The sequence below is a fragment of the Perna viridis genome, chromosome 11 (genome assembly GCF_037379345.1).
Source record: "Perna viridis isolate PV_CMFRI_1.1 ecotype Kerala chromosome 11, ASM3737934v1, whole genome shotgun sequence".
In the NCBI taxonomy this organism is placed as follows: Eukaryota; Metazoa; Mollusca; class Bivalvia; order Mytilida; family Mytilidae; genus Perna; species Perna viridis.
Window position 1 is genome coordinate 12778245 of NC_142455.1, and position 24382 is coordinate 12802626.

The 24382-nt window shown below is 33.9% G+C and overlaps 3 protein-coding genes across 4 annotated transcripts; all 3 read right to left on the reverse strand.

Moving 5' to 3' along the window:
* Window positions 1–3432: 3432 nt before the first annotated feature.
* Window positions 3433–6723, reverse strand: LOC148603029 (uncharacterized). Of its 2 annotated transcripts, none has more exons than XM_088553412.1 (2): window positions 6233–6723; window positions 3433–5644 (listed from the first exon to the last, which is right to left on the reverse strand). In XM_088553412.1, the coding sequence occupies exons 1-2, from the start codon at window positions 6245–6247 to the stop codon at window positions 4595–4597; spliced, it is 1065 nt and encodes a 354-aa protein (XP_088409538.1). In that variant the 5' UTR covers window positions 6248–6723; the 3' UTR covers window positions 3433–4594. The 2 variants fall into 2 exon arrangements, with proteins under 2 accessions (XP_088409538.1, XP_088409539.1); XM_088553413.1 differs by lacking the exon at window positions 6233–6723 and adding an exon at window positions 5902–6206.
* A 2238-nt stretch (window positions 6724–8961) lies between these two features.
* On the reverse strand, window positions 8962–13298 carry LOC148603030 (uncharacterized). The gene is made up of 3 exons (XM_088552794.1): window positions 12864–13298; window positions 11419–11442; window positions 8962–9277 (listed from the first exon to the last, which is right to left on the reverse strand). The coding sequence occupies exons 1-3, from the start codon at window positions 13189–13191 to the stop codon at window positions 9018–9020; spliced, it is 612 nt and encodes a 203-aa protein (XP_088408920.1). The 5' UTR covers window positions 13192–13298; the 3' UTR covers window positions 8962–9017.
* A 5544-nt stretch (window positions 13299–18842) lies between these two features.
* On the reverse strand, window positions 18843–23173 carry LOC148603031 (uncharacterized). Its single transcript, XM_088551652.1, has 3 exons — window positions 22780–23173; window positions 21795–21818; window positions 18843–19156 (listed from the first exon to the last, which is right to left on the reverse strand). The coding sequence occupies exons 1-3, from the start codon at window positions 23147–23149 to the stop codon at window positions 18897–18899; spliced, it is 654 nt and encodes a 217-aa protein (XP_088407778.1). The 5' UTR covers window positions 23150–23173; the 3' UTR covers window positions 18843–18896.
* Between the last annotated feature and the right edge of the window lie 1209 nt (window positions 23174–24382).

Below are 24382 nucleotides of genomic sequence, written 5' to 3' on the forward strand. Positions count from 1 at the left end.
ATACATGCTATACAAATTTTGAGATAGTTGAATCCATTCTCATTAATTTATATAGGGGTAATAAAGATTCTGTGAAAGTTTCATTCAATTCCATTCTGTGGTGTGGGAGGAGTAAGAGATGGGTCCTCTTTTTAGGATCTAGAATATTAGAATGACTACCCTCAAGAGAAAGAACCATCAGATCAGTGTGTTAATCGATCAGTGTAGTAGAGTATGCAGATGCAGCTTAGTAGTATAAACAAATTCAATCTTTTGTTTACACAAGAATTCTGGCTACTCCAACATAGAATTCTTACTTTTTACATGTAAAATTCAAAATGTTTGAATAGCCAGAATAAATCGGTTTGAACAGGTGCTCAGTTTACCAAAGTTCAAAGTTCATTATAAACTGACACGGAGGGACTTGTCAGGTTTACAAAAATCTTTGTATTATACAGGGTTCGGTTTAGGCAGGTTTCACTGCATGTATTTCAGAATGTTGACATAGCTAAAGTTAGGACAATACAGAAACTGCACCACCATTTTTCCTGAACAAATAGATTTTAGCCATGAATAATATAATTTATGAAAGTAAATTTCTAACGGAATATTTTTTTTTATCAAGAAAGTTAATAAACTTGCTGATTAACCTCCTCAAAACACATGACCATATTTATAGGAATGAACAAAAACAAAGAAAACAATTTACAAAGCAAACACAAGAAAATATATAACTCCTTCCGAGTCAATTAATCGCTTTTCATTGCCAGTATAGCACAAAACAAAACAAAAGCAACGCGTTGCTTACATTTGCAAAGTTATCTTGAAAACAAGTTCGGTATTAGATTGATTGATTGATTGGTGTTTGACCCCAAGGCAACAATGTTTTAGCTCTATTCGGACGATGAACATGAAAGGAATGATTAAATGAACATGTAATGATAATGAAATGTAAAATGGGATGGGACACAATGAAAATGCAGTCGACAGTAATCGCCACTGGAAAAAAGGAATTATGATAGAATCGGGCAATTAAGCCTCATATGGCAAAGCCAAGGCTCATGCTCCTGTTCGTTATCAGATACATCTAAAGGTACAATATGTCAAAAACTGACCCAGGAGTAATCAAGGGAACTAAGATTCGAGGATAAATCAAACAAATATAATCCAAGGATAATGAGTCGACAGGGAAAGTGTACACAACGACAATAAAATGAAATAACCAAAAATAATACGTACAAAGAAACAAAAGCAGTTGAGCAACTCCTACATTTTGTGTAGAGTTAGTAGTCAAAATATTAAAGTCTGGACAATGGACGCTTAATGTCAAAATGTGCATCGTCCGAAATTCTTGAAGAACCTTCAACTCATTGAATTTTGTAATACCATAAACCATAAATCATAAACAAAAAAGAAGGATTTGTTGTTCACCCAAAAGGGCAGATTCAGATAAAAAGAGGCTTCTAAACCAATTTTGTAAGTGGGGTGAGATCCAGACTACTGTGAAAGTATTTATGTTCGTGGGTTACCAGTGGTTATGTTTGTTTCGTAAACCACGAAATTTTGTTCTCGACGAATAGAAAATTTTACATTTGTTAGTATGAAATAGAGTTGTCAAATCCACGCATTCAAAAATCTTTGAAAAAAAAATCAATTTCTCCTAAAGCATGAAAATGAATTTCTATCGATAAAAGTGTTTTCACAGTATAATATGCTTATTTTTGCTCAATTCTGCATACGATCAACAAGTTTTCTTACAACAGGGTTCAAGCTACTGGATTCCCACCCCTTGCACCCGCCACTGAACAGAGACTGATATTGAAAATCTCAAGTCTCCGTATTATTGATTAGGGTAGTAAGGTTTAGTAAACCATATATTTGTGAAGGACGTTTGTCCTTTTTGTCTGTCTAGTACTCCATTTACTCCAATGACTTATCAATTACTTAGATTATTTCAAACATGGTGGTTAACAAGTTTCTTCAATATTGGTTAAAAATAAATGCATTCGGTAGTTTTGTCTCGGTACTAAAGTAAAATTTCTTGTCACTGTAATTAAAGCAGATTAAAGCTAATATAATCTGGTCAACTTGGCGTTAAGAATGTATTAAGAAGCTGTCAATATAAAAGTCAGGCAGATCCTGTGATATAGTTGTTATAGCGTAAACTTTGTCCCACTGAATTTATTGTTCCAAAGTAATGTACTTATCATATGTATGTCAATTACTATAAAGCTGTTTCTATCGACAATGGATGGCTTAGAAATTGATTTTAAAATTCACTAATAATGCAACAAAATTTTGCTCGAATTAATGAGTTATCTCCCCTTTTCAATGAATTTCAAGTTTTCTATGTAATTAATTTCTCTTTATTCGTTGAAGTTAATCAAAAACAAACATTCTACTTTGAAAAAGTATGTCTCTGTGATGTAAAAAAGGTGAAAATGTTACAAAAAAAAATTAAGACATGTGCCACCCACTGTCTGCTTCTTAAAACATGTGCTTTCTTTCAAATGCCTGTTTTCAGTTCATCGATGCATACTAGCAAGTATACTACAGTTTGCTAAGAATGCAGTTACATAAGAGATGTCAATTTTTGTAAAAGTAAAGGAAACTTTATTCAAAGGGTAAATTTTAATTAAGATAGGGGGAGGTTCTATTTGCCAGTCGTTCGGCTGTCCAACACGTCGTCTGTCCGTCTGTCCACATATCGAGCAATTTTTGAGAAGAAAACGTCCTTTTGTTTTTTTTTTTCTAAATTTTTGTTCAAATGTTTATTTGTTACTTGTTTCTAGTGTCATCCTAATTCTATGACATGTTTCTGTGAAATATAGCTTTGAAAAATATTCATATTGGCAAACTATCTAATATAAAAGGATATGACCTGTAGCACATCCATTCAAAATTGCATTTGCATTACTCTTAAAAAGGCCATTAATTAATCGGTGGGGGAAATAATAGTACATCCATACGTCTTTACCTCCTGAACCAGTTGAAGGATTGATTAATTTTGAATGAAGCCATACTAATATGGTATGTGAAAACAATACATATTGTACTTTTTATTTTGCTGGTATTAAACTGCACGAAATTAATCTTAGCAGCTGATGTTAATCATTGAGTTACAATAATATAACGGAAAATTCTCGGATGTTAAGATGGATTATCTCCCCGCAATCTTTTCTTAATTTGAACTTGATAAACACCCTATTATTAAATATGTTTTACTCCGCTGGCTTTTTCCGACGCAGTTGGTATAGTCTCGCTTTTAACTCTTTGACCTTGGACGCACTTCCATGGAAACGGAAGTCACCTGATTGAAATTCTGTTTCCTGATTGGTCAAATACTTATAACTTAGTGGCGTCCGAAACATTGTATCAAAATTACAATTGCGTGCCACGTACGCGTGTTATTTCCTAAATAAAATGTAGTAAATAATAAGCAAAAAGAACGAATTTAACTGCGTCTTCTATCTTTATTTTCAAAGATACAAATAAATGTATACGTAGTGATTATTAAATTCTCAGCAGACCTTTAACTGCTTCCTGATTCAATACGTATAATTCCGCTAGTTCCTGGGCTGTTAAAATATTCATGGGTACTACACATTACATGTCCACAAAGCTTTTTCAGTTGTATTCTATTAATTTGCATAGAGGCAGGTTTATGCAAGTTTGGCAGAGGTGTAAAACTTTGAAATAACAAATATATCTCTGTGCAGGAGATTTACTATATAATATGCTTAAGCACCACTCGGTAAAAAATCATAAGTTCTTCCACGGCAGATCCATGATTTCAGGTTATGGGAGAACTTATAGCAAAGCAAAGCGAGCAAAGAACATTTTTGGGGTAAAATTTATCAAAAATCATGATTCCATGCAAAAAAGTATTTATCCAATTTTAGGTACGCACCATACATAAATCCACGCTTTGGTACTGAGTATTACAATTATGTAAAAGCGTTTGAAAAGCATCTAGATTCATTTCCTTTGCACAGATGTTTATAAGACTTACAGATACCACAGATATATCAAATCATTAAGGAATTAGACTTAGGGTAAGGGACACAACTCTTAAAAATCATTGGAAGAGTAATCAAGGGAACCAAGGTTATAGCGGTAATCAAAAGTATGTAATCCAGGGACAAAGACCAGACATGGAAAACAGACATACACAACAAAGAACATAAAGTAACTAAAATCATACATACAAAGTAACAAAAGTAAATGAGCAACTCGAACTCCACTAAAAAACGATTGTTTTGAATGTTTGTATTCAGCGTTTTACACCTATCTTATTTAAGCATATAATTAACTTGGATTCATTTTATTCTGCTTCAAACGAAAGCTTGAGAGGCTTTGGTGACATTGAATATGATACAAACATATCACTGATTTCATGAGTTATGTCCCTTACTCTAGGTCTACCTCCTTAATTCTTTTTTTAAGTTAAAAGTGTAAACGATTTTCTTATTTTATGAACGAAGTACTGGTTGAAATATGTTCATCGACGTCGTTATCTTACACCTCTAACTTTTTATTAAAAATACTAACACTCTTAAAGATAAATAGTCATTACTCAAATATATAAAGCATATCACATGTATAACACATACATCTATGATATAAGTATCATAAGTATTGCAACAAACATTAAAACAAAGTTCACGCTGTGTTCTCTTCTAACGGAGTTATCAGGGTCATTGGCTGTGCCATGACCGTGTGGTTTCTCAACATAACTTCCTTGTGCAAACTCCAAGACGGGGCAATGCAGGAACGGTAATTTAACGATGGGATCAGATTCACAACCAGTTGTTGAAGCGGTGTTGCAAGAGTTTAAATTAGCCAATGCTTGACCTACAATAAATTCTGGATTAATTTTGTCATCCTTGAGACAAAGCATTGACCCATAGAATGTTTTCATGGCTGCGTTCTTTAACGTTTTAATATACGCAATACCACAATCGCATTTGACAGCATTTCCGACAAAACTCTCCTTTCCCTCTTTGAGCCAGTTGGGAGACTCAAATATACCACAAGGAAATGTTTCGAACTTGTTTCCTTTCATGACTACAGATGCAAATTGTCCAATATCTGTTGGTTTTGACGCTACCTGTTTGAAGGTACTTCTCGTCACATTGAGAAGAGTCCCGGAAACGGAAGCTATAGACATGGTGTTCATTTCGAAGATGGTTGTGTCTTTGATATTTAAAGCACTTATTTGATCTAGATCGGAAATAGCCATGGGGCTTATTGTGGTTATTCTGGAACTTTTGAATTCTAACGTCAGTGGCCCTGACATGTTGTTAATAGCAAAACTTTCGAGAAGGCCAATAACACTCTGATCAAAAATTATGTTTTCTAGAGAGTCGATAGATTTGAATGCGCAAGAAGAAATAGATCCAAGATTGCTTTGCTTAAATTCTACAGTATTCAGGTACTCGAGACCTTTGAAAGCATTTGGTGGTATTGTCTGTAGATTCATTTCATGCATGTAGATGTACGTTGTAAGAGCAGGCCATGACCGTGGGAAATCATCATCGGTCATGGCGTAACATTTTACGTCACGTTTTCTGCAAGTGCACTTAGAAGGGCATGTACTTGTCGCAGGATCAACCAAAATTGCCCCAGTCAACAAACAAATATGCAGAATATATATTAAACCTCTCTACAAAGATAAAAACAAACAACATTATGTTAATCATATACAGGATACGAAAAGTATCAAATCAAATGTATTCATTTCCGTATACAAATCTAGTATCATAAAACTAATACAGGGGATTGAGAGGGTTTCAAAATTTAAACCAATATATATGTATACTAATTTTAAAATTTAAGGTATGTGTTTAAATAAAACCTTCCACCCCTGTGCTGTGTAGTACCTTCCTATTACGATGAAATACTAAGTCAAGGTGAATTTACCGTAATATACAGGTCGTAAACAAGTCTGCAAATGACAAAAAAAATGTCAGCATACTGTAAAGATTCTGGAAATCCAAGTACTGGATAAAGCAGGAATAATTGTATCTATCCTTTAAGGTATCTATTTACGTAATACGACATTACTTTTTTACAATTACAACCTACTTCCGGTAATAAATTAAAACTTGCAAATAAACCCTTCAATCAGTGATGTATGAGACACCGGAATATGTTTTGTATTCTATTTAGTAGACGCAGACGAACTCCTTAACTAACATGAGCAAAACAAAGGAAAGCGTTCATAGAATGTACAAATTATATAGGCACTTACCTGAAAAGAAGACATGGTTTTTAAACTGAAATACAGGTGTAACTACACAAAAAACATGAGGTTTATGCATGTAAACTATGTCTGTGGTGATATGTACATAATAAAATGCTAATTAACTATGATCATTGTCTTTTTGACATTTGCTTGTTAATGTTTACCTGTGGACTACCTGTTAGATGGCCATTTCATTTTTTCCGAAAAGGGGGGTGGGTGGTTGTAACAGGATGCAACATTCAAAGACAAGCGATTTAAATTGAAAAAAACGTACATATATGTAAATAGTATAGCCGCAAATTTACGGAAAAAATACAGGTTAAAAAAGTTATTTTAGGTTAATTTCCAAATATTACGTGGTTGCTTCTTCATGTTTTTAGTTGCTTATCGTTCATTTAAAAACTACAATACTTTTTTTTTATTTTACGATAAAAAAGACCAAAAAATCAAATACATGTAGTTATTCCTCTTGAATAATGTGAGTAGTGATAAGATTATAAAAATGGGTAGAAAGGAAAAATAGTTTCAGCTCATCATTTCCTTACATACATATTGGATATACATAAAAACCCGTCTTTATGCTAGGCAAAATGAGATAAACAATACTTGTATCACATTTAATATCTTGGGAATTGTTTACTAATGTATCAGATTAGGGTATGAAAAATTGAAAAAAAATAACACATTTGAAATAGTTTTTATTATGACAACATATGTTTTTTTTTCCACAAATGTTATTTTATCAGACTCCACACATGAACCAGCAAGACAAAAACTATGCAGTTGATTATAAACTTGTCTGCAGCTTACAAATGCATACATGTACACGTACTTCTAGGTACATTATATTAAGTATAATTCTGAGTGTTACATTATAATTCACTTTCTTGACATGAATAATTATAAATTAATATAATAAAAATTAACTCTATATAGTAGATGAAATGGTCACAGGTAGAATGAAGTAAGTGTTTTACTGGGCGCGAGTTAAAAAAAAAAAAACAAAATCCTATACGTAAAACACACAATAGAGAGACGTGGTAGACCATCGATTTACACACTTGCATACATTTTCGAGGTTTCAAATATCCACCTCAATAACTCCTTGGTTTGCTATACAGTTTTTAACAAAGAAAAACGCATGAGCTCTGAACTGGGAACAAATCAGGAACCATGTCCACCTGGTAAATTCAGATAAGACCAAAATACTCTGTGGAAAAACACAGAAGTACCCTACTTTAATTCACATATACTAACGTACGATGTTGGGACATGACCCACCTCATCTTGAGACATCCCGCCTTTACTGTAACACCTGTTTACATAATCATAAAAAGGGGGAGGGAAGTTTTGTATTAAACATATACAATAAAATTCATTGACCAAAATATATTTAATATATGTTGATTTGTTCATGTGAGTTTCATAATACTTTTAAATGTCTTGGTAATACTTTGGCCGCAAATAATCCAAACTTCGAAAACTACGTTAATGATACCCAAAAAGAGAACTCGTACCCCTTTTCTTGATTTAGATATTACACTAGAAAATGGTAGTCTTTGTAGTAAAATTTATGATTAATGATTTTGATTTTCCTTTGTTGTTTTTCCATTCCTAGATGGTGACATTCATGAAGCATGGTATTTACATTTCACAACTGGTCCATTTTGTTCGTATTTGTAATTGCATTGTCAGATTTTAATGAAAATAACAAGTTCTACACAGAAAAGCTTTTGCACCAGGGATATCGATATAACAAACAAGAGATTCTGGTCATTGATATGTCTTTATGTCGTTATTTTACTTTTTAGTTTTATTTTGACGATGTGTTATTGTTCCATGGATTGTATTACCTTTGTTGTCGGGGCCTTTCACAGCTTACGTAAAAGTGACTGTGTTTAAACTTGTTTAATACTTTACTGTTGATCTTTGAAAGTAGTTACTAATTTGTTTTTAGGTCATGTTGCGATTCACCGTGTCCGTTTCTTTTGTTATACTATAATGTTTGTTCAAACAAATATATCAGGGTTGTCTTTCTTTCACCACCAATCGACAGTTTTATTTTTTACGAATAGTATGGAAAGCTAGGCATATGGTAATTAATTTTTAAATATGAAAGAACTAACTTGAAAAATTGTTTACAACTCTGACGGTGTCAGTTGTGGCATAAAATATAGATCTGTTTGTATAGAATATTTTACCAATGTCCAGAGCCTTTAAGTGTTAGAGTTTTTTTTGTAAGAATCAGGCAAAATGTGAAAAATCACAAACAAGCATGTCAAAATCCCACCGATTTGACAATATAATTTCACCCAAGGATGTTTTCTCTAGTTTAAGACCATTAGATTATCTCTGCATCACTCACTGGATTTGCTCTTGAATTTTTCAGCAGAATATGGGAAAAATGCGGTTTTCGGCAGTGTTATATGCCCTTGAACGATTCATTTCCAGTGCATTTCAATGAAAACATAACTCAATTCACCAAAATCAAACAAGACTATATGGAAAGTTCTGTCTGTTTTCCTTGATCCTGATGGTTCAAATAGTCATTACATATTAAAACTTTCAAAATAGTGGTATTTTCATATAATGTTTCACCAACCGCCTGATTTTTACAGGGACCGACACTTAGCTATCCACTTATCTAAAGATGGACAAACGGGCAGACGTACATTCAAAACACCATCAACCAGTATGTCTTAGTTATTTCAATAAAACCAAGCAAAACGACCTAATGTTAGGTAGAAAATACTTTATCGATAAAAGAGATATATATGAATTTCTTTTAATTCTATTTTGGACAGGCCATCCATGTAACTCTCAGACCATATAAAACCGTTGATGCCCATGTCGTCAGTTTAATCGTTACGCCAGTTCTGGTTAACGATGAAGTGGAAGCATCTGCTCGAACTCCAGCGTTGCTACTCGCATCCAGCAGACTAATTCCGTACACAAAAGAAGGTGTCGACGAGAATGGTGGGTCAAATATCACTTTTGTACTGACCGGAAATACACGATCCATTGTATGGCGTCCAAACTCTCCAGATTGACCTAAAATAAAAGTGTTGATTCATGATTGAAGAATGCGCAAATTACACTGAGGGATAACATAGTTGAGAATAAATAGGTATGTGCTCATATAAGACATATAAGACCCAATGTCATATAGTGGCGGATCCAGAGGGAATGCAGGGGTAGCACGAAAATTTGTCATTTTCATGCGTAAAATTGACAGAAAATGGCAAATTATGTTCTTGCCCCCTGCTTTTTGTTTTTTTTACCCCGGCTGGAATCCTCCTTTTCAAAATGTCTGGATCCGCCCTTGGTCATATCGCATTTCTATCAGTATTCGTCGTTAAAAATATTGTCTACATTATATTTCTTCCACAGAAATAAACTGTTGACAAATCAATTTATTACTCTTTAAAAATACAAAAATATATCGATTAATGAGATGATTGTAAACATCATTCAACAATTTGATAATTTATCATGATTTCAAATCTATATAACCATTTTAAAACAAATGAAATGTCTTCCTGATGGGGTGGCGTTCAGAAGCTAGGAGAGTTAGAACAAACTTTAGTTCGAACCCTTTTATGATAATGCTAATTCTTGTGACCCCAAGGCAACAACAATAAAGAGATTTGCAAGGCGTCGCATTATATATGCGACCGCAGAATGTTCGACTCTAGTCAGTGGGGGCAAGTATGAACACAATATGACACATTTCAAAACTGGTTTTGACGCAAAAGCTATAATTCTAGAATTTCTACTTTAAGGTAACTAATCAAAGACCTTAGCTTTGGCCCATATAACTGAACAAAAAAGTAAGAGATATACATCCGATTGAAAAAAAAACAGACAGGGTTTTCATAATGAGTCATATTAAAAAAGAATCTTACCAAAATTAAAAAGTTCACTTTTTTTTGTGTGGCCCAATTTCGTACCACTTTAACTCCAAAACGGTTCAAGAAAAGTCTACCCTGTAAAAAGACCCTCATAAAACAGAATATTAAAAGGAGGACACTGACATCAGAATCATAAAAATACACGGGAGGGCTCATTGCCGTAGAAGGATCGAGGAGGAAGTAATTACATCAACAACAGATCGCTGAAAAAGTCTGAGGTAACAAAATAACCGAAATCTTAATTGCAAATCGTGAAGAGAGATACTACATCGTACAAACGGGTAAATTCAAATTGAATGATAAACCAAAAACAATTAAATTAGCCGATGTGCTCCTCACATGTGATTAATTCATTGCATTACACATGGTAGAACTTTGTGGTGATGGATTTTGGCCTTCTATTTTGATATTTTTGGTTACGAGTACTTCTTGTATACAACTAATTTTTGGATTAAGATCTTCTTATTTGATTCTAATGTTGCTGATGAGATGTTACTACTTAAAACACGTGTGCACCATACCGAAATATGCAATATATATGATTGGTATTTTTGAATTTTCGAACTGGCATTTCAATTTTAGGGAAATGATGAGTTGAACCAAGTTGTATGGCTAGCTGAGCCCCCCCCTTCCCGGCTTCAATAATGGCTAGCCGAGCCCTCTCCTCCCGGCATCAATAATGGCTAGCGGAGCTCTCCCCTCCCGGCTTCAATAATGGCTAGCCGATCCCTCTCCTCCGCTTTAATGAAGACAATGACAGAATGAGCACGTAGTATCTCAATAGTGGAATAACCAAGAGGAAAACCAAAACAATTTGGAGAAGAACTATCAAACAAGGATGAAGAAGCTTGAATGTGACCAGAAGGATAGAGAATGGCAAGCAGTCAGCGTGAACGTTTTATGTAACATTTTACAAGGCGAAAATTCAGGTCAAGGTAAGGTGACATAAATGAAGGACGTAATGATCATGATTAATATATTTGATATTTCTGTACAAAGGTTGTGTCGAAATACGCTATTTAGACCTTACGTCTCAATTCTTTACCAACTGAAGAACGAAAGTATTACGTTCAAGTTATATAAACAAATCCCCCCCCAAAAAAAAGAACAAACAAACAAATAACAAACAAAACAAAAAACAAACAAAAAACGAAAACAAAAATTGGATGTTTTCCTTCTTTCTGGCGCACCTTATAGTCTGAAAATATTAAATTTACATAGGAAAAAATAAGAATGGGGACATAAAATTCAAAATTTTCTTCAAAATTATTTTGTACTTACATTTCTCAGTGTTCTTAATCGCATCTAAAAATGAGAACATAATATGACATTGTATAATTGGGAGCATAAATAATTGATAATTAAATGAAAAATGGTAATTACAATCATATAATTGAACGTTAACTTGCTTATACATAAAGACAAATCACTTTAAAGATGCAGCCTCACCATCTTGCAGCTTCAATGATTATTATGTATGGCCTATGAATTTTCGCAATTATGCTGCTGATCTCAGCCTGATACTATCTTCTGCTGATCTCAGCCTGATACTGTCTTCTGCTGACCTCAGCCTGATACTATCTTCTGCTGATCTCCGCCTGATACTGTCTTCTGCTGACCTCAGCCTGATACTGTCTTCTGCTGATCTCAGCCTGATACTGTCTTCTACTGTTGTTTTTAATTTTGTTCTGCAGGGATTATGCTTTTATTACGATTTTGTTCATTCTTTGTTGTATGTTTAATTTGACTCTTCATTGTTTTATGCTTATAAAACTCTGATGTGCTTCGCTGAGTCAAGTTTCTATTAAAGGGGTCAGTTATATCATATTTTTTTTTCGAATTTTGTTCTTTAATAGTACCATAAGAAAAGAAACAGATGATTAAAATCAGAAAATGAAAAGGCCATTCATAAAATATTATAAGACAAAACCTAACTAATACCATTTAAACACTTCACAAAATAAAAATAAATTAATTAACCAAAAAATACCAACAAACAATTATATTTAAAGATTTACATATACATGTGTATATTAGGTTGAAATGCTAAATAAACACAACTTGTACTTAAAATTACATGTTTACACAAGTTCCTATTTCGCCTTTAATAGTAATTAGTTCATTTCAAATTTTACTATGAAATTGGAATACTTTTATGTACCGACTTTGACAGCCAAGGAGAAATGGGAACAGGCCATATAAGTGGCCAGGCCGTGGTGAAATGATAAAATGGAGTTTCCGTTATTTATTTCTTAATTTAAATATTTTTGCATGATTTTCAGTCATGTTGATGATTGGCAAATAAGGCTTGTTCCCATTTCGCCTTAGCTGTCGGTACATAAAAATATTCCCATTTTGCCATAGTAAATTTTGCGAAATTGGAATTTGTGTAAACATTTAATTTTAAGTTCAAGTTGTGTTTTTAGGGGGTTCCGATCTAAAAGTTTATAAAAGTGAGGAAAGGGGGAAGTTTGAGGCAATCTTTGCCTATTTTCGCCGGGGTGACCAAGCCCCGGTACCATCCTTGCACCCGTTAAAATCTGACTTGATAGTACTTCGCCGCTCTTCGTTATCGAATCACAAACTGAAGGTGAAAGTACTGTTCCTTTAGTTTCAATTTTACCGCAGATAATTAGATCAATTAAACGACTTTAATTAATATCCCAAAATAAATTTATGGAAAGTTTCGATCCGATACTCAATACCAACATATTTTTTATACTTACTTTTGATATTGTTCAGGTCAGTTTCCAGTTTTTGAACCTTAGTCTGTAAGGTGACCATCTGCGGAAGTAAAAACTGTAAAGCATCTATTCTATCCGTAATATTTTTGATTTGGCGGGAAACCAATCCTGGAATTGCGCTTTGTACCGACTCTCTTAACTTCGCAGATACAAGGTCATCTATATACGTCTTAACCTTGGACATATCTAAGTTCGCCACCAAAGGAGCATTCGAGTTATCCAGAAGTGGAACTGGTATTGGACTTCCCGATATTACAGATGAAATACATGACAATAAAAGTGGAACACAAAGCCGTGCTGATAATGACATGTCCAGTAACGCTAAGTAAATTGTAGGGATTTCGATTTCTCAAAACGTAAAAACATGTATAAGTAAGTATAGTCAAGTAAAACGGATTTTCCGACCAATAGTTTGTGGTTTTTCAGCATGTAAATTTTAATGCAGTTATCTCAATTTTATACCTTGTTATTTGAAAACATAGTTGTTTATGACTGATGCACTGCGGAAAAGATCATTAAGTCAAGATCCGTAAGATCAAATAAATTTTCGTATCAAAATACAAATCACTGTAAAATTACAAGTCTTTGTAAGCGAAATTTTAAAAAAAGCTTCGCCAAACGCGACATGATACGACCGCAGTTAGTTGAACTTTATTTTGGACACAATGTTATAGTTTTTGGCACAATAAGCATTCATTTGGGACTTACAGTTCATTATGGACACAATAACTCATTTCGACACATTACTGCACAATATTTTGAAATTCAATTTAAGTATACAGGTCTGGTGTGTGCTGCATTCATGGATCACTTGGTACTTCATTATCTCAAAAACAGTAAATAATAGGATTAACTTGGTAAGCATACTTCTTTAAGTTCTCGTATTTAGGTAGGGATTATCAAATGGAATCCCTATAAAAGAAAACAATTCAAAATCGCACCAAAAATGGAAAAGTCCATGTTTATGGGGCGTGGACCCCTTTGGCCCCTTATAATTCGAAAACCGTAAGGAATCATGAGGAATCTAATAAAAGGAAAAAAATAACAAAAAACAAAAACAAAACAAAAACAAAAACAAAAACAAAAACAAAAACAAAACATAAACAAACAAACAAAACAAAATAAAACAAAATCAGACCAGAAATAAACAAGCTATCGGCCCTTTGTGGTATTTTATTCTTACTTGGCTCAAGTCACAACCCCAAAATTCAATCTCATTCTTCCTTTTGTGGTATGGAAGCTTGTAATACAATTTCAAACAGATTCATTCAATAATGTTTGTCTTTGTCTGGACATCAAGAAAATGTATTATTTTGTCCCCCTTTTTATATTCCTTTATATCTAAAAAGTCTTTGCCCAAAAAATCAACCCTAGTTTAATGATTGTGAAATAGAATATGTGGAACAATATATTCCTATGCTTTCATTGGTGTGGTATAGTTAAATTTTACGAAATGGTAGTGTAATCCTCTTTTTGGCCCCTTATTGTAGATCTATACCAACCTTCCTTGTTAATTTTTTTAAAAATGATCAACAAACTAAATCTCATTTTATCACAAAAAAGTGTATACGGACGACTACGACGACAGTGCCATACCAATATACGACGGCATTTTTTTTGCAGGCCTATAAAAGATTAAGGATCAGACAAGTCTGACTACTGGATTGGTGAATACCCTCGCCGACCTTAGGTTCACTAGAGGTGGCCACGACCCAGTGGTTTTAAATTACAGATCTGTATTTTGGAGATGACCGTGCGTCAATATCCCACTTATATCAACCTAATCAAGACACATATCTCTCGCAAAGGGATAAATTTATACACAATCTATATAATTTTTATTTAAAAAAGTGACAAATTAATATAATACTGGTAGTGTAGTTTGTCCCTGTTTCTAAATAAGAAATTAAAGTGACTTTGGTGGCTTGCAGCCTTCATTAATCCTTTATAAAGACTGCTTCTGAAGTACAAGTAAAAGGGGATAAAGTATTTTTATGAGCTTGCTCCTAGTATTTCTAGTAAGACATAAAGTAGTCTTAAAGTGTCCACTCACTTTTTATCAATTTAGAAGATCAGAATTGATATGGCAGTCGCCAGAGCCTTTAGATTTGTAAAGTCTGTTAGAATCTGAAATTATCTTATACTACTGCAAGAAAATAATCACACCGGCATACACCATTAAGGTTCAAATGCAGACAGATAGGTCCACTTTATTTGTATTTCTAATACTTCGTTTATCATATTTAATTCTATGCTATTTTCAATAAACAAACCAACAAAACCAATAAAAAAACTTTTACTGCGAACAATTATGATGATTAATTTGGTTTGTATAATAACAATTCAATTAAAAATAGTTGACCTCTAACCTCGCCAGTACTTCTTTTATTTCTATACATTTACCAGAATAAAACAATCGTTCATTACATATTATATCAATAGGTCGACATATACAATTTGACTACAAATGTAATATTCTGGGACGCATAATAAACCATTTGATGTTTGGCTAGAAATAAAAACCCTGCGAGATTACAAATAGTCATCGCTCGTAGAAGTGAACAAGATAAATGCTGAGTGCGAATTGGAATAAGCTGTCTTTATATATTTCATGCAGGGCCTGGCAGATCATTAAATTTACAAAAATTGGGGCAGTGTCTCAGAGCAAGGAACATGCGGCCGGCAGGGAATACACTCTTTGTTCCAGGATAATATTTTCCGCTGATTTGTTGCTAAACTTTTAACGAAAGCGTAGCACAACCCCCGAAATCATCCTGATCTATCACCCACTGTATCGTGTATTTTTATTACAGTTACCGCCTCGTGACGTCGGAAGCCCGTAGATGGCAAATAAAGATGAAACTTAGCTTATAGACGATGGCATATGAAGTCCTATAATGCATTTGTCAGTAATGGTGTCCGTGATCTGGTGATATTGCTTTTTGTAATGATAATTGTATTTGGCTATTTGGCCATGTGTTATAATGATAGAGCTTTAGGTGCTTCAGTGTCTTAATAGTACATGATGATCGTTTCCTGCACCACACATAATGGTTGACATTTTAGTCTAAGACTTCAGTGTTTATGTTCATGTGCATGTCTATGGAAGTAGGAACCCAGAAACTGAGCTATACAGCAGCTCAATTGAGAAATGTAGCTTGTTGACAGGAACAAGTATCTAAGGGCATACTTTATTTCAATGATTGTGGCTTAAGTTTGAATGATTTGACAGACAGTTTCGACCTGGAAATCTTTAAATTGAATTTCGACTTGAAAATTTAGAAACAGGGTAAAGCCAACTAGTAGTTCGCAGGTCATTTATGCAGTATGTTGGATGTTTTGTGTTAATTCATCTAGGTGTTCCATGTAAATCATCGTCGAACCTGAATATTTCTCAAACTGCCACACTGCATGCCACGATGCATCCCGACACTTTTGTGTGTTTATTAAATGATTTTCGTAATCAGAATTTCGAATTAAAAAATAAATCAAAGAGTTCAATATTTTTAACCATTTACAATAATAACCGGAGCTTAGATACGTTTGAATTAGATCCATGTTCTTTCCTTTTATCCCCGATTTTTCTCCATATATTTGCAATTTGACGATAATTTGATATGTGAAAATTCAAACAATCGATATCAATTGATTCAGTACATGAATACTTTATTTAATAAGAGCAACAACTGACTGCTTCTTAACACTTCAGCGGACCTTATTTAACTTTATGTGAAGATTTGGAATAATTATGCAAATTTGTAAAAAGATTTTAATGTAACTGTATGCTTGCATTGGATATGTTAATGCATTTAAAAGGGGTTCCGTTTTGTGTGTATATATATATGAGTGAAAAACATAGGTAATTTACCACAGTTTACCATTTAAATAATTTTATGTGTCCGCCATTTTAAAATATCACAATAAAACGTTGCAAGATATGAAAAAAAGTTCCAGACATTCTTGTGTTCGATTAAACCGTGTTCGAAGATTCCTCAGAAGGATCTCTAGTGTGAAATAAATGAAACAATCGATCACTCTGACTCAAAGTTGAAGTTTACGATAAACTATCAGAGGAAATAAGGTCAAAGTTTAATTTTTGTGAAGAAATTTAGTATTAATTGAAGAAGACAGTTGCGACTCTGTCGTCTTCTCTAAACTTTTCCGGTGCTCTGCACGAACCTGTTGCAGTGTTTCTAAACTCACTGCATCTGATATTTCTGGTTAAGAAGTCATCAGTCACTTTTATTTAAATGAGTCGTGCTATCTTCTTTGTCGTAAACAATTGTAGCAATTACTTTTGCAGTTTTTTAAGCCTTATTAAAAGATTTTAGGTGAAGAGTAATCAGGTGAACCAAGATTCTATCGGAAATCAAATGAATGTAATCCAGTACCCTACTTTAATTCATATTTACTAACGTACGATGTTGGGACATGACCCATCTCATCTTGAGGCATCCCGCCTTTACTGTAACACCTGTTTACATATCATAAAAAGGGGGAGGGAAGTTTTGTATTAAACCTATAAAATAAAATTCAGTGACCAAACTATATTTGATATATATTGATTTGTTCATGTGAGTTTAATAATACTTTTAGATATCTTGGTCATACTTCGGCCGCAAATAATCCAAACTTTGAAAACTATGTTCAAGATATCCAAAAAGAGAACTCGTACCCCTTTTCTTGATTTAGATATTACACTAGAAAATGGTAGCCTTTATAGTAAAATTTATGATAAAAGGAATAATTTTGATTTTCCTGTTGTTGTTTTTCCATTCCTAGATGGTAATATTCATGAAGCATGGTATTTACATTTTACAACTGGTCCATTTTGTTCGTATTTGTAATTACATTGTCAGATTTAAATGAACGTAACAAGTTCCGCACAGAAAAGCTTTTGCACCAAGGGTATAGATATAACAAACAAGAGATGCTGGTCATTGGTATGTCTTTGTGTCGTTATTTTACTTTTTAGTTTTATTTTGACGATATGTTATTGTTCTGCTACCGTGGATTGTATTACCTTTGTTGTCGGGGCCTTTCACAGCTTACGTAAAAGTGACTGTGTTTAAACTTGTTTAATTCTTTTCTGGTGATCTTTGAAAGTAGTTATTAATTTGTTTTTAGGTTATACGCAAGTACATTTGTTGCGATTCACCGTATTTTTACCCAAAAATTATACTTCGCTTTTATATTGAACTCAATGCTATGTCAATGACGAATCTCCATACATTTGAATGGTAGACTAGGACCCATTCTTACGAAACCATGGAGCTACGTGACGAGACTTACATACCCTATAGTATGGAAAGCTAGGCATTAAATAACTATTTTTTTAAAAATGAAAGAACTAACTTGAAAAAATTGTTTACAACTCAGACGGTTTCAGCTGTGGCATAAAATATATATTTGTTTGTATAGAATATTTTACCAATGTTCAATGTTTACTTGTATGAGTTTTTTTTTAAGAATCCGGCAAAATGTGAAAAATCACAAACATGCATGTCAAAATCCCACCGATTTCACATTATAGTTTCACCCAAGGATGATTTCTCTAGTTGAAGACTTATTTTATCTCTGCATCACTCACTGGAATTGCTCTTAAACGTCTCAACAGAATATGAGACAAATGCGGTTTTCGACAGAGTTATATGCCCTTGAACGATTCATTTTAGTGCATTTCAATGAAAACATAACTCAATTCACCAAAATGAAACAAAACTGTATGTAAAGTTCTGTCTGTTTTCCTTGATTCTGATGGTTCAAATAGTCATTACAAATTAAAACTTTCAAAATAGTGGTATTTTCATATAATGCTTCACCAACCGCCTGATTCTTACAGGGACCGACACTTAACTAACCAATTATCTAGAGATGGACAAACGGGCAGACGTACATTCAAAACACCATCAACCAGTATGTCTTAGTTATTTGAATAAAAACAAGCAAAACGACTTAATGTTAGGTAGAAAATACTTTATTGATAAAAGATATATATATGAATTTCTTTTAATTCTATTTTGGACAGGCCATCCATGTAACTCTCAGACCATATAAAACCGTTGATGCCCATGTCGTCAGTTTAATCGTTACGCCAGTTCTGGTTAACGATGAGGTAGAAGCATCTGCTCGAACTCCAGCGTTGCTACTCGCATCCAGCAGACGAATTCCGTACACAAAAGAAGGTGTCGACGAGAATGGTGGGTCAAATATCACTTGTGTACTGACCGGAAATACCCGATCCAATGAATGGCGTCCGAACTCTCCAGATTGACCTGAAAGAAAAGTAGTAATTGATAAATGTGTATATTACATTGAGGGATCCAAAATTGAGAATAAATAGTTCAGTGTTTATATTAGAAATTTTGTAAGATGAGCCAATGTCAAACAGTGGCAAATCTAGAGGGGTGCAGTGGGTTTGGACGACACGTTTTATTGGGAAAATTGTCATTTTCATGTGTAAAATTGACAGAAAATAGATATACATTTTATACATTTCATTATGGACACATTAGCTGGTTTTGACACAAAAGGTATGATTAAAGAATTCCTACTTTAATGGTATTAATCAAAGACCTTTGCTTTGACCCGTGTAACTGTTTAGGAAAACGATGGCATCAGAATCACCAAAATACGCGAGAGGACTCATTGTCGTAGGAGGATCGAGGAGGAAGTAACGACATCAAAAACAGATCGCTGCAAAAAGCCCGAGGTAATAACTTAATTACAGAACTCTTAATAGCAAATCGTGGAGAGAGATACTACATCGAACTGGTAAATTCAAATTGAATGATAAACCGAAAAAGATTAAATTAGCCGCCATGTTCCTCACATGTGATTAATTCCTTGCATTACACATGGTAGAACCTCGAGGTGATGGATTTTGGCCTTCTATTTTGATATTTTTGTTATGAGTACTTCTTGTATACAACTAATTTTTGGATTAAGATCTTCTTATTTGATTCTATTGTTGCTGATGAGATGTTACTACTTAAAACACATGTGCAGCATACCGAAATATGCAATATATATGACTGGTATTTTTTGTATTTTCGAACTGGCATTTCAAATTCAGTGATATTGTGAGTTGAACAAGGTTGTATGGCTAGCCGAGATCCTTCCCTCGCTTCAATAATGGCCTAAATATCGTTTGACTAGATCCTTTAATCTCAGTTTCCACTATATAGATGACGTATTATCTTTAAACAATCCTAATTTCGGGGATTTGATACATCGCATCTACCCAAAAGAACTTGAGATAAAGGATACTACAGACACTGTGAAGTCAGCCTCATATCTTGACCTACACATAGAAATCGATGGTAAAGGAAAACTATTGACCAAACTTTACGACAAACGTGATGACTTTTCATTCAGAATTGTCAACTTTCCTTTCATCTGTGGCAACATCCCTTCGGCTCCTGCGTATGGAGTGTTCATATCACAACTCGTAGGTTATGCCAGAGCTTGCCGAAACTACGCAGACTTTTTGTATCGCGCTAGAACTCTAACAAATAGGCTTCTGGAACAGGGTTATGTTGCTACAAGATTGGAGTCATCACTACAGAAGTTTTATGGTCGTCATCATGAACTCGTGGATCGTTATGGTGTATCCATCAACATCATGAAAACTGATTTATTCAATGGGTCATAGTTTTCCTTTCCTCGTTTGTCTACCTCGGACTTGACTTTTTATGAGCAACTCGGCGGGTGTTTCTAGAAAAGCAGAGGACGCTTACCCTACCGGTGCACCTGGTCCATGCTCCTAGTTTTTAGTGGCGTCCGAGTTGCTCATTTACTTTTGTTACTTTGTATGTGTGATTTTAGTTACTTTATGTTCTTTGTTGTGTATGTCTGTTTTCCATGTCTGGTCTTTGTCCCTTTTGTTTATCGCTATAACCTTGGTTCTCTTGATTACTTTTAGTATTAGTATAAGTTTGTGTTGTGCACAAAAAAGTCAAAATCGGTAAAATTTAAGTCAGCTCAGCATTAGACTAGACGACTGGTAAAAAACACAACCGTTATTAATTGTTCCGTTGTGACGGAATAATCTACGATATACACAAAGAAACCTTTCAAGACGGTGGAAAGAAACATACGACATGCAGACATCTTTATTAATGGCAGTGTCATTCATAAGAAACATATGGGAACATACAGACCTTGAATAGAAAAAAAACTGATATTACGCAAAATCGAAACGCTTACTTTAAAATGACAGTAAATGTAATTGCCAATACCTAGAACATCAGACGTGAAACAAGAGAAGGTGGACTAGGATACTAGGATAAACACATATTGTCACAATAGAGGAATTACCAAGAGGAAATCCAAACAATTTAAAGAAGAGCAACTAATATCAAACAAGGATGGAGAAGCTGGAATGTGACCAGATCATTGACAAAGGATAGAGGAGGGTGAACAGTCTGCGTGAACGCTTTATGCCACATCTTACAAGGAGGAAATTCAGGTTAAGTAAGGTGACATTAAAAAGGACGTAATGGTTAAAAAATGCCAGAAAATTTCTTTGGCGGATTCTTACTATTTACTGTTTTTACCTTTTACTTACCAAATACACATAAATCTCTCGGTCTTATATGAGCCATCATGATTTACATGTTTGATCTTACTATACAATCGTTGTGTCGCTAGCTAGGCCTTACATCTCAATTCTTTAACAGCAGAAGAACGAAAGTTGTATACTCAAGTTACTAGTAAAATCACCTCCCCCCCAAAAAAAAAAACCAAACATACAAACCAACAAGCAAAAACAACAAACAAAAACAAACCAAGAAACAAACAAAAATTGGATATTGCTCGTCTTTCTGGCGCATCTTCTACTATGAAAATATTCGTTTAAGTGAAATAGGGACATAAAATTCAAACTTTTCATAAAAATTGTTTTGAACTTACATTTTTCAGTGCTCTTTATGGCATCTAAAATTGAAAATACGCAATTTTAAAATAAACATAGTATAATGCTGCAAATGTTACGAAAACAATTTAAAACTAAGTATAAGTATTTTTGTCGGTGATCAACGTGTGACCAATTTTTTTTATTGTTTTCAAAATAGTAAGGAAAGGAATGTTTGAAGTAAGACCAGGTTCTAGTCTAAAATTGACAAAAGATTTTCAATCACAGTCAATCTGCTTATTAGACATTTCAATATAATAAACCCCAGTCACACTCCGTACTAAACGCCGCTTTTTTATGCAAATTAGTTTAGTACATTAGAAAAGATCCGCGGATTATTAATGAATATAATTCAAGCCCCGTTTGTAAATTTTCATATCCTGAAATAGATTATGAAGGAGCGGGGTGATGCGTAGTCAAGAAATCAGGAAGTTGTTATTAATTAAAGCAAGTTTTTCAATTAATAAATCTGCATAAATCTTTTTTCTTTTTTTCATTTTAAAAGGCGAATGTGTTATTCATTCAGTTTCAGATAATCAGATCAGTAAACGACAAGAAAAAATGTCAATCGAAACACCTCAACTTTTCTAGTTACACAAATGAAAAAAATCGGAGGCACTAGGCGGATGTATCTATCCGGAATTTGACCGTTCCCATTCTAAAATTATAGATAAGATGGTTGAATTTTTACCATTACTTATTTTCTTAGCTCCTCGCTTTGCGCCACAATTCTTGAAAGAGTTGATGTTCTCTAGTTTTAGTGCCATCTAACTTTTTTGTCGCCATCTGGTGGTTAGAACTTCTTTGATTCGCGAACAATTCCGGCAAATTTTTCAAGAAGAAATTCTCCTTTCTACATCCGAGGTTGTTTTTTTAGTGTAGCGGAAATTGCCGAGTAGTTTTGATTGGAATAAATGTGCTAAATGGGAATAATACAAAGTTGCTATCAGATTCTTAATAGCAAAAAATATTTTGTAAACTTACTTTGGATATCATTGAGGTCAGTTTCCAGTTTGTGAACCTTATTCTGTAAGGTGACCATCTGTGGAAGCAGTAACTGTAAGGCATCTATTCTATCCGTATTTTTTTTTATTAGGCGGGAAACCAATCCTGGAATTGCGCTTTGTAATTGCTCTTTTAACTTCGCAGATATAAGGTCATCTATATACGTCTTAACAATGGATATATCTAAGTTCACCACCAAAGGAGCATTCGAGTTATCCAGAACTGGTACTGGGCTTTTTGATACTATAGACGAAATACATGACAAAAAAAATAGAACACAAAGTCTTGCCGATAATGACATGGTGAACAACGCTAAGTAAAATGTAGAGGTTTCGATTTTCCAAAACATAAAAACACATGTATAAGTACAAATTGAACGGATTTTCCGACCTATAATTTGAGGTTTACCAGGATATGAATAATGACAGATATGTCATTTTACATCCAGTCATTTGAAAGCATAGTTATTTATAATTGATGCACTGCGAGAAAGATCATTAAGTCAAGATCCGTGAAAATACAATAAATTTCCCCATGTTCCTATTTGCATCAATGCATGTACAAAACACCATAAAATAACAACTCTGTGTTAGCGAAATTTGTCTAAAAACCATTGATCGCAGAGCGCGGCATGATACGACCGCAGCCAATTGAACTCTGTTGTGGACACAATATTAGTTTTTGACACACTGAACATATGGACTTACAGTTATTATGGACACAAAAACTCATTTAAACACTATATTGCACACGGTTTTGAAATTCAATTTAAGAATAAAGGTCTGATGTGTGGTGCATTCATGGTTCACTTTGTACCTCATTATCTCAAAAACAGTAAATAACAAGATTAAATTGACTGGGAATTACAAAATTGTACTTAAAATAAAAAAAAGTCCATTTTTAGGGGCGTGGTCCCCTTCCGCCCCTTGTAACTCGAAAACCGTAAGGAATCATGAGGAATCTAATTAAAAAATCAACATCAGATCAGAAATAAACAGGGTGCCGTCAAGATATCAGAAATAAATACTTGTTTCTGGTCCCTTTGTTGCCCCTTATTCTTACCTGATTTAAGGCCAAACCCCAAAAATTAATTCCAGTCTTTCTTTTGTGATATGGTACCGTGTAATACAATTTCAAAAAGATTCATTCAATAACGGTTAAGTTATTGTCTGAACAGCAAGAACATGCATGATTTTGGCCCTCCTTTTTATCCCCTTGTTTCTAAAACGTCTTCAGCTAAAAACAAATTCATCTAAGTCTGAAAATTGTGAAATGAATACTGTGGAACAATATCATGGCAATTCCTATGCTTTTATTGACATTATATAGTTAAATTCCATTAAATGCTTGTGTTATCCTCTTTTTGGCCCCTTATTCTAAAACGGTTGGGGCTATAACCCCATAACCAATACCAACATTCCTTGTCAAAAAAAAATTAAAAATATCAAGGAACTAAAACTCATTTTATCACAAAAAAACGTGTCTACGGACGACGACGACGACGATGACAGCGCCATACCAATATTCAACGGCAATATTTTGCGGTCGTATAAAAGATTAAACATGTATGTCAATAATCCAC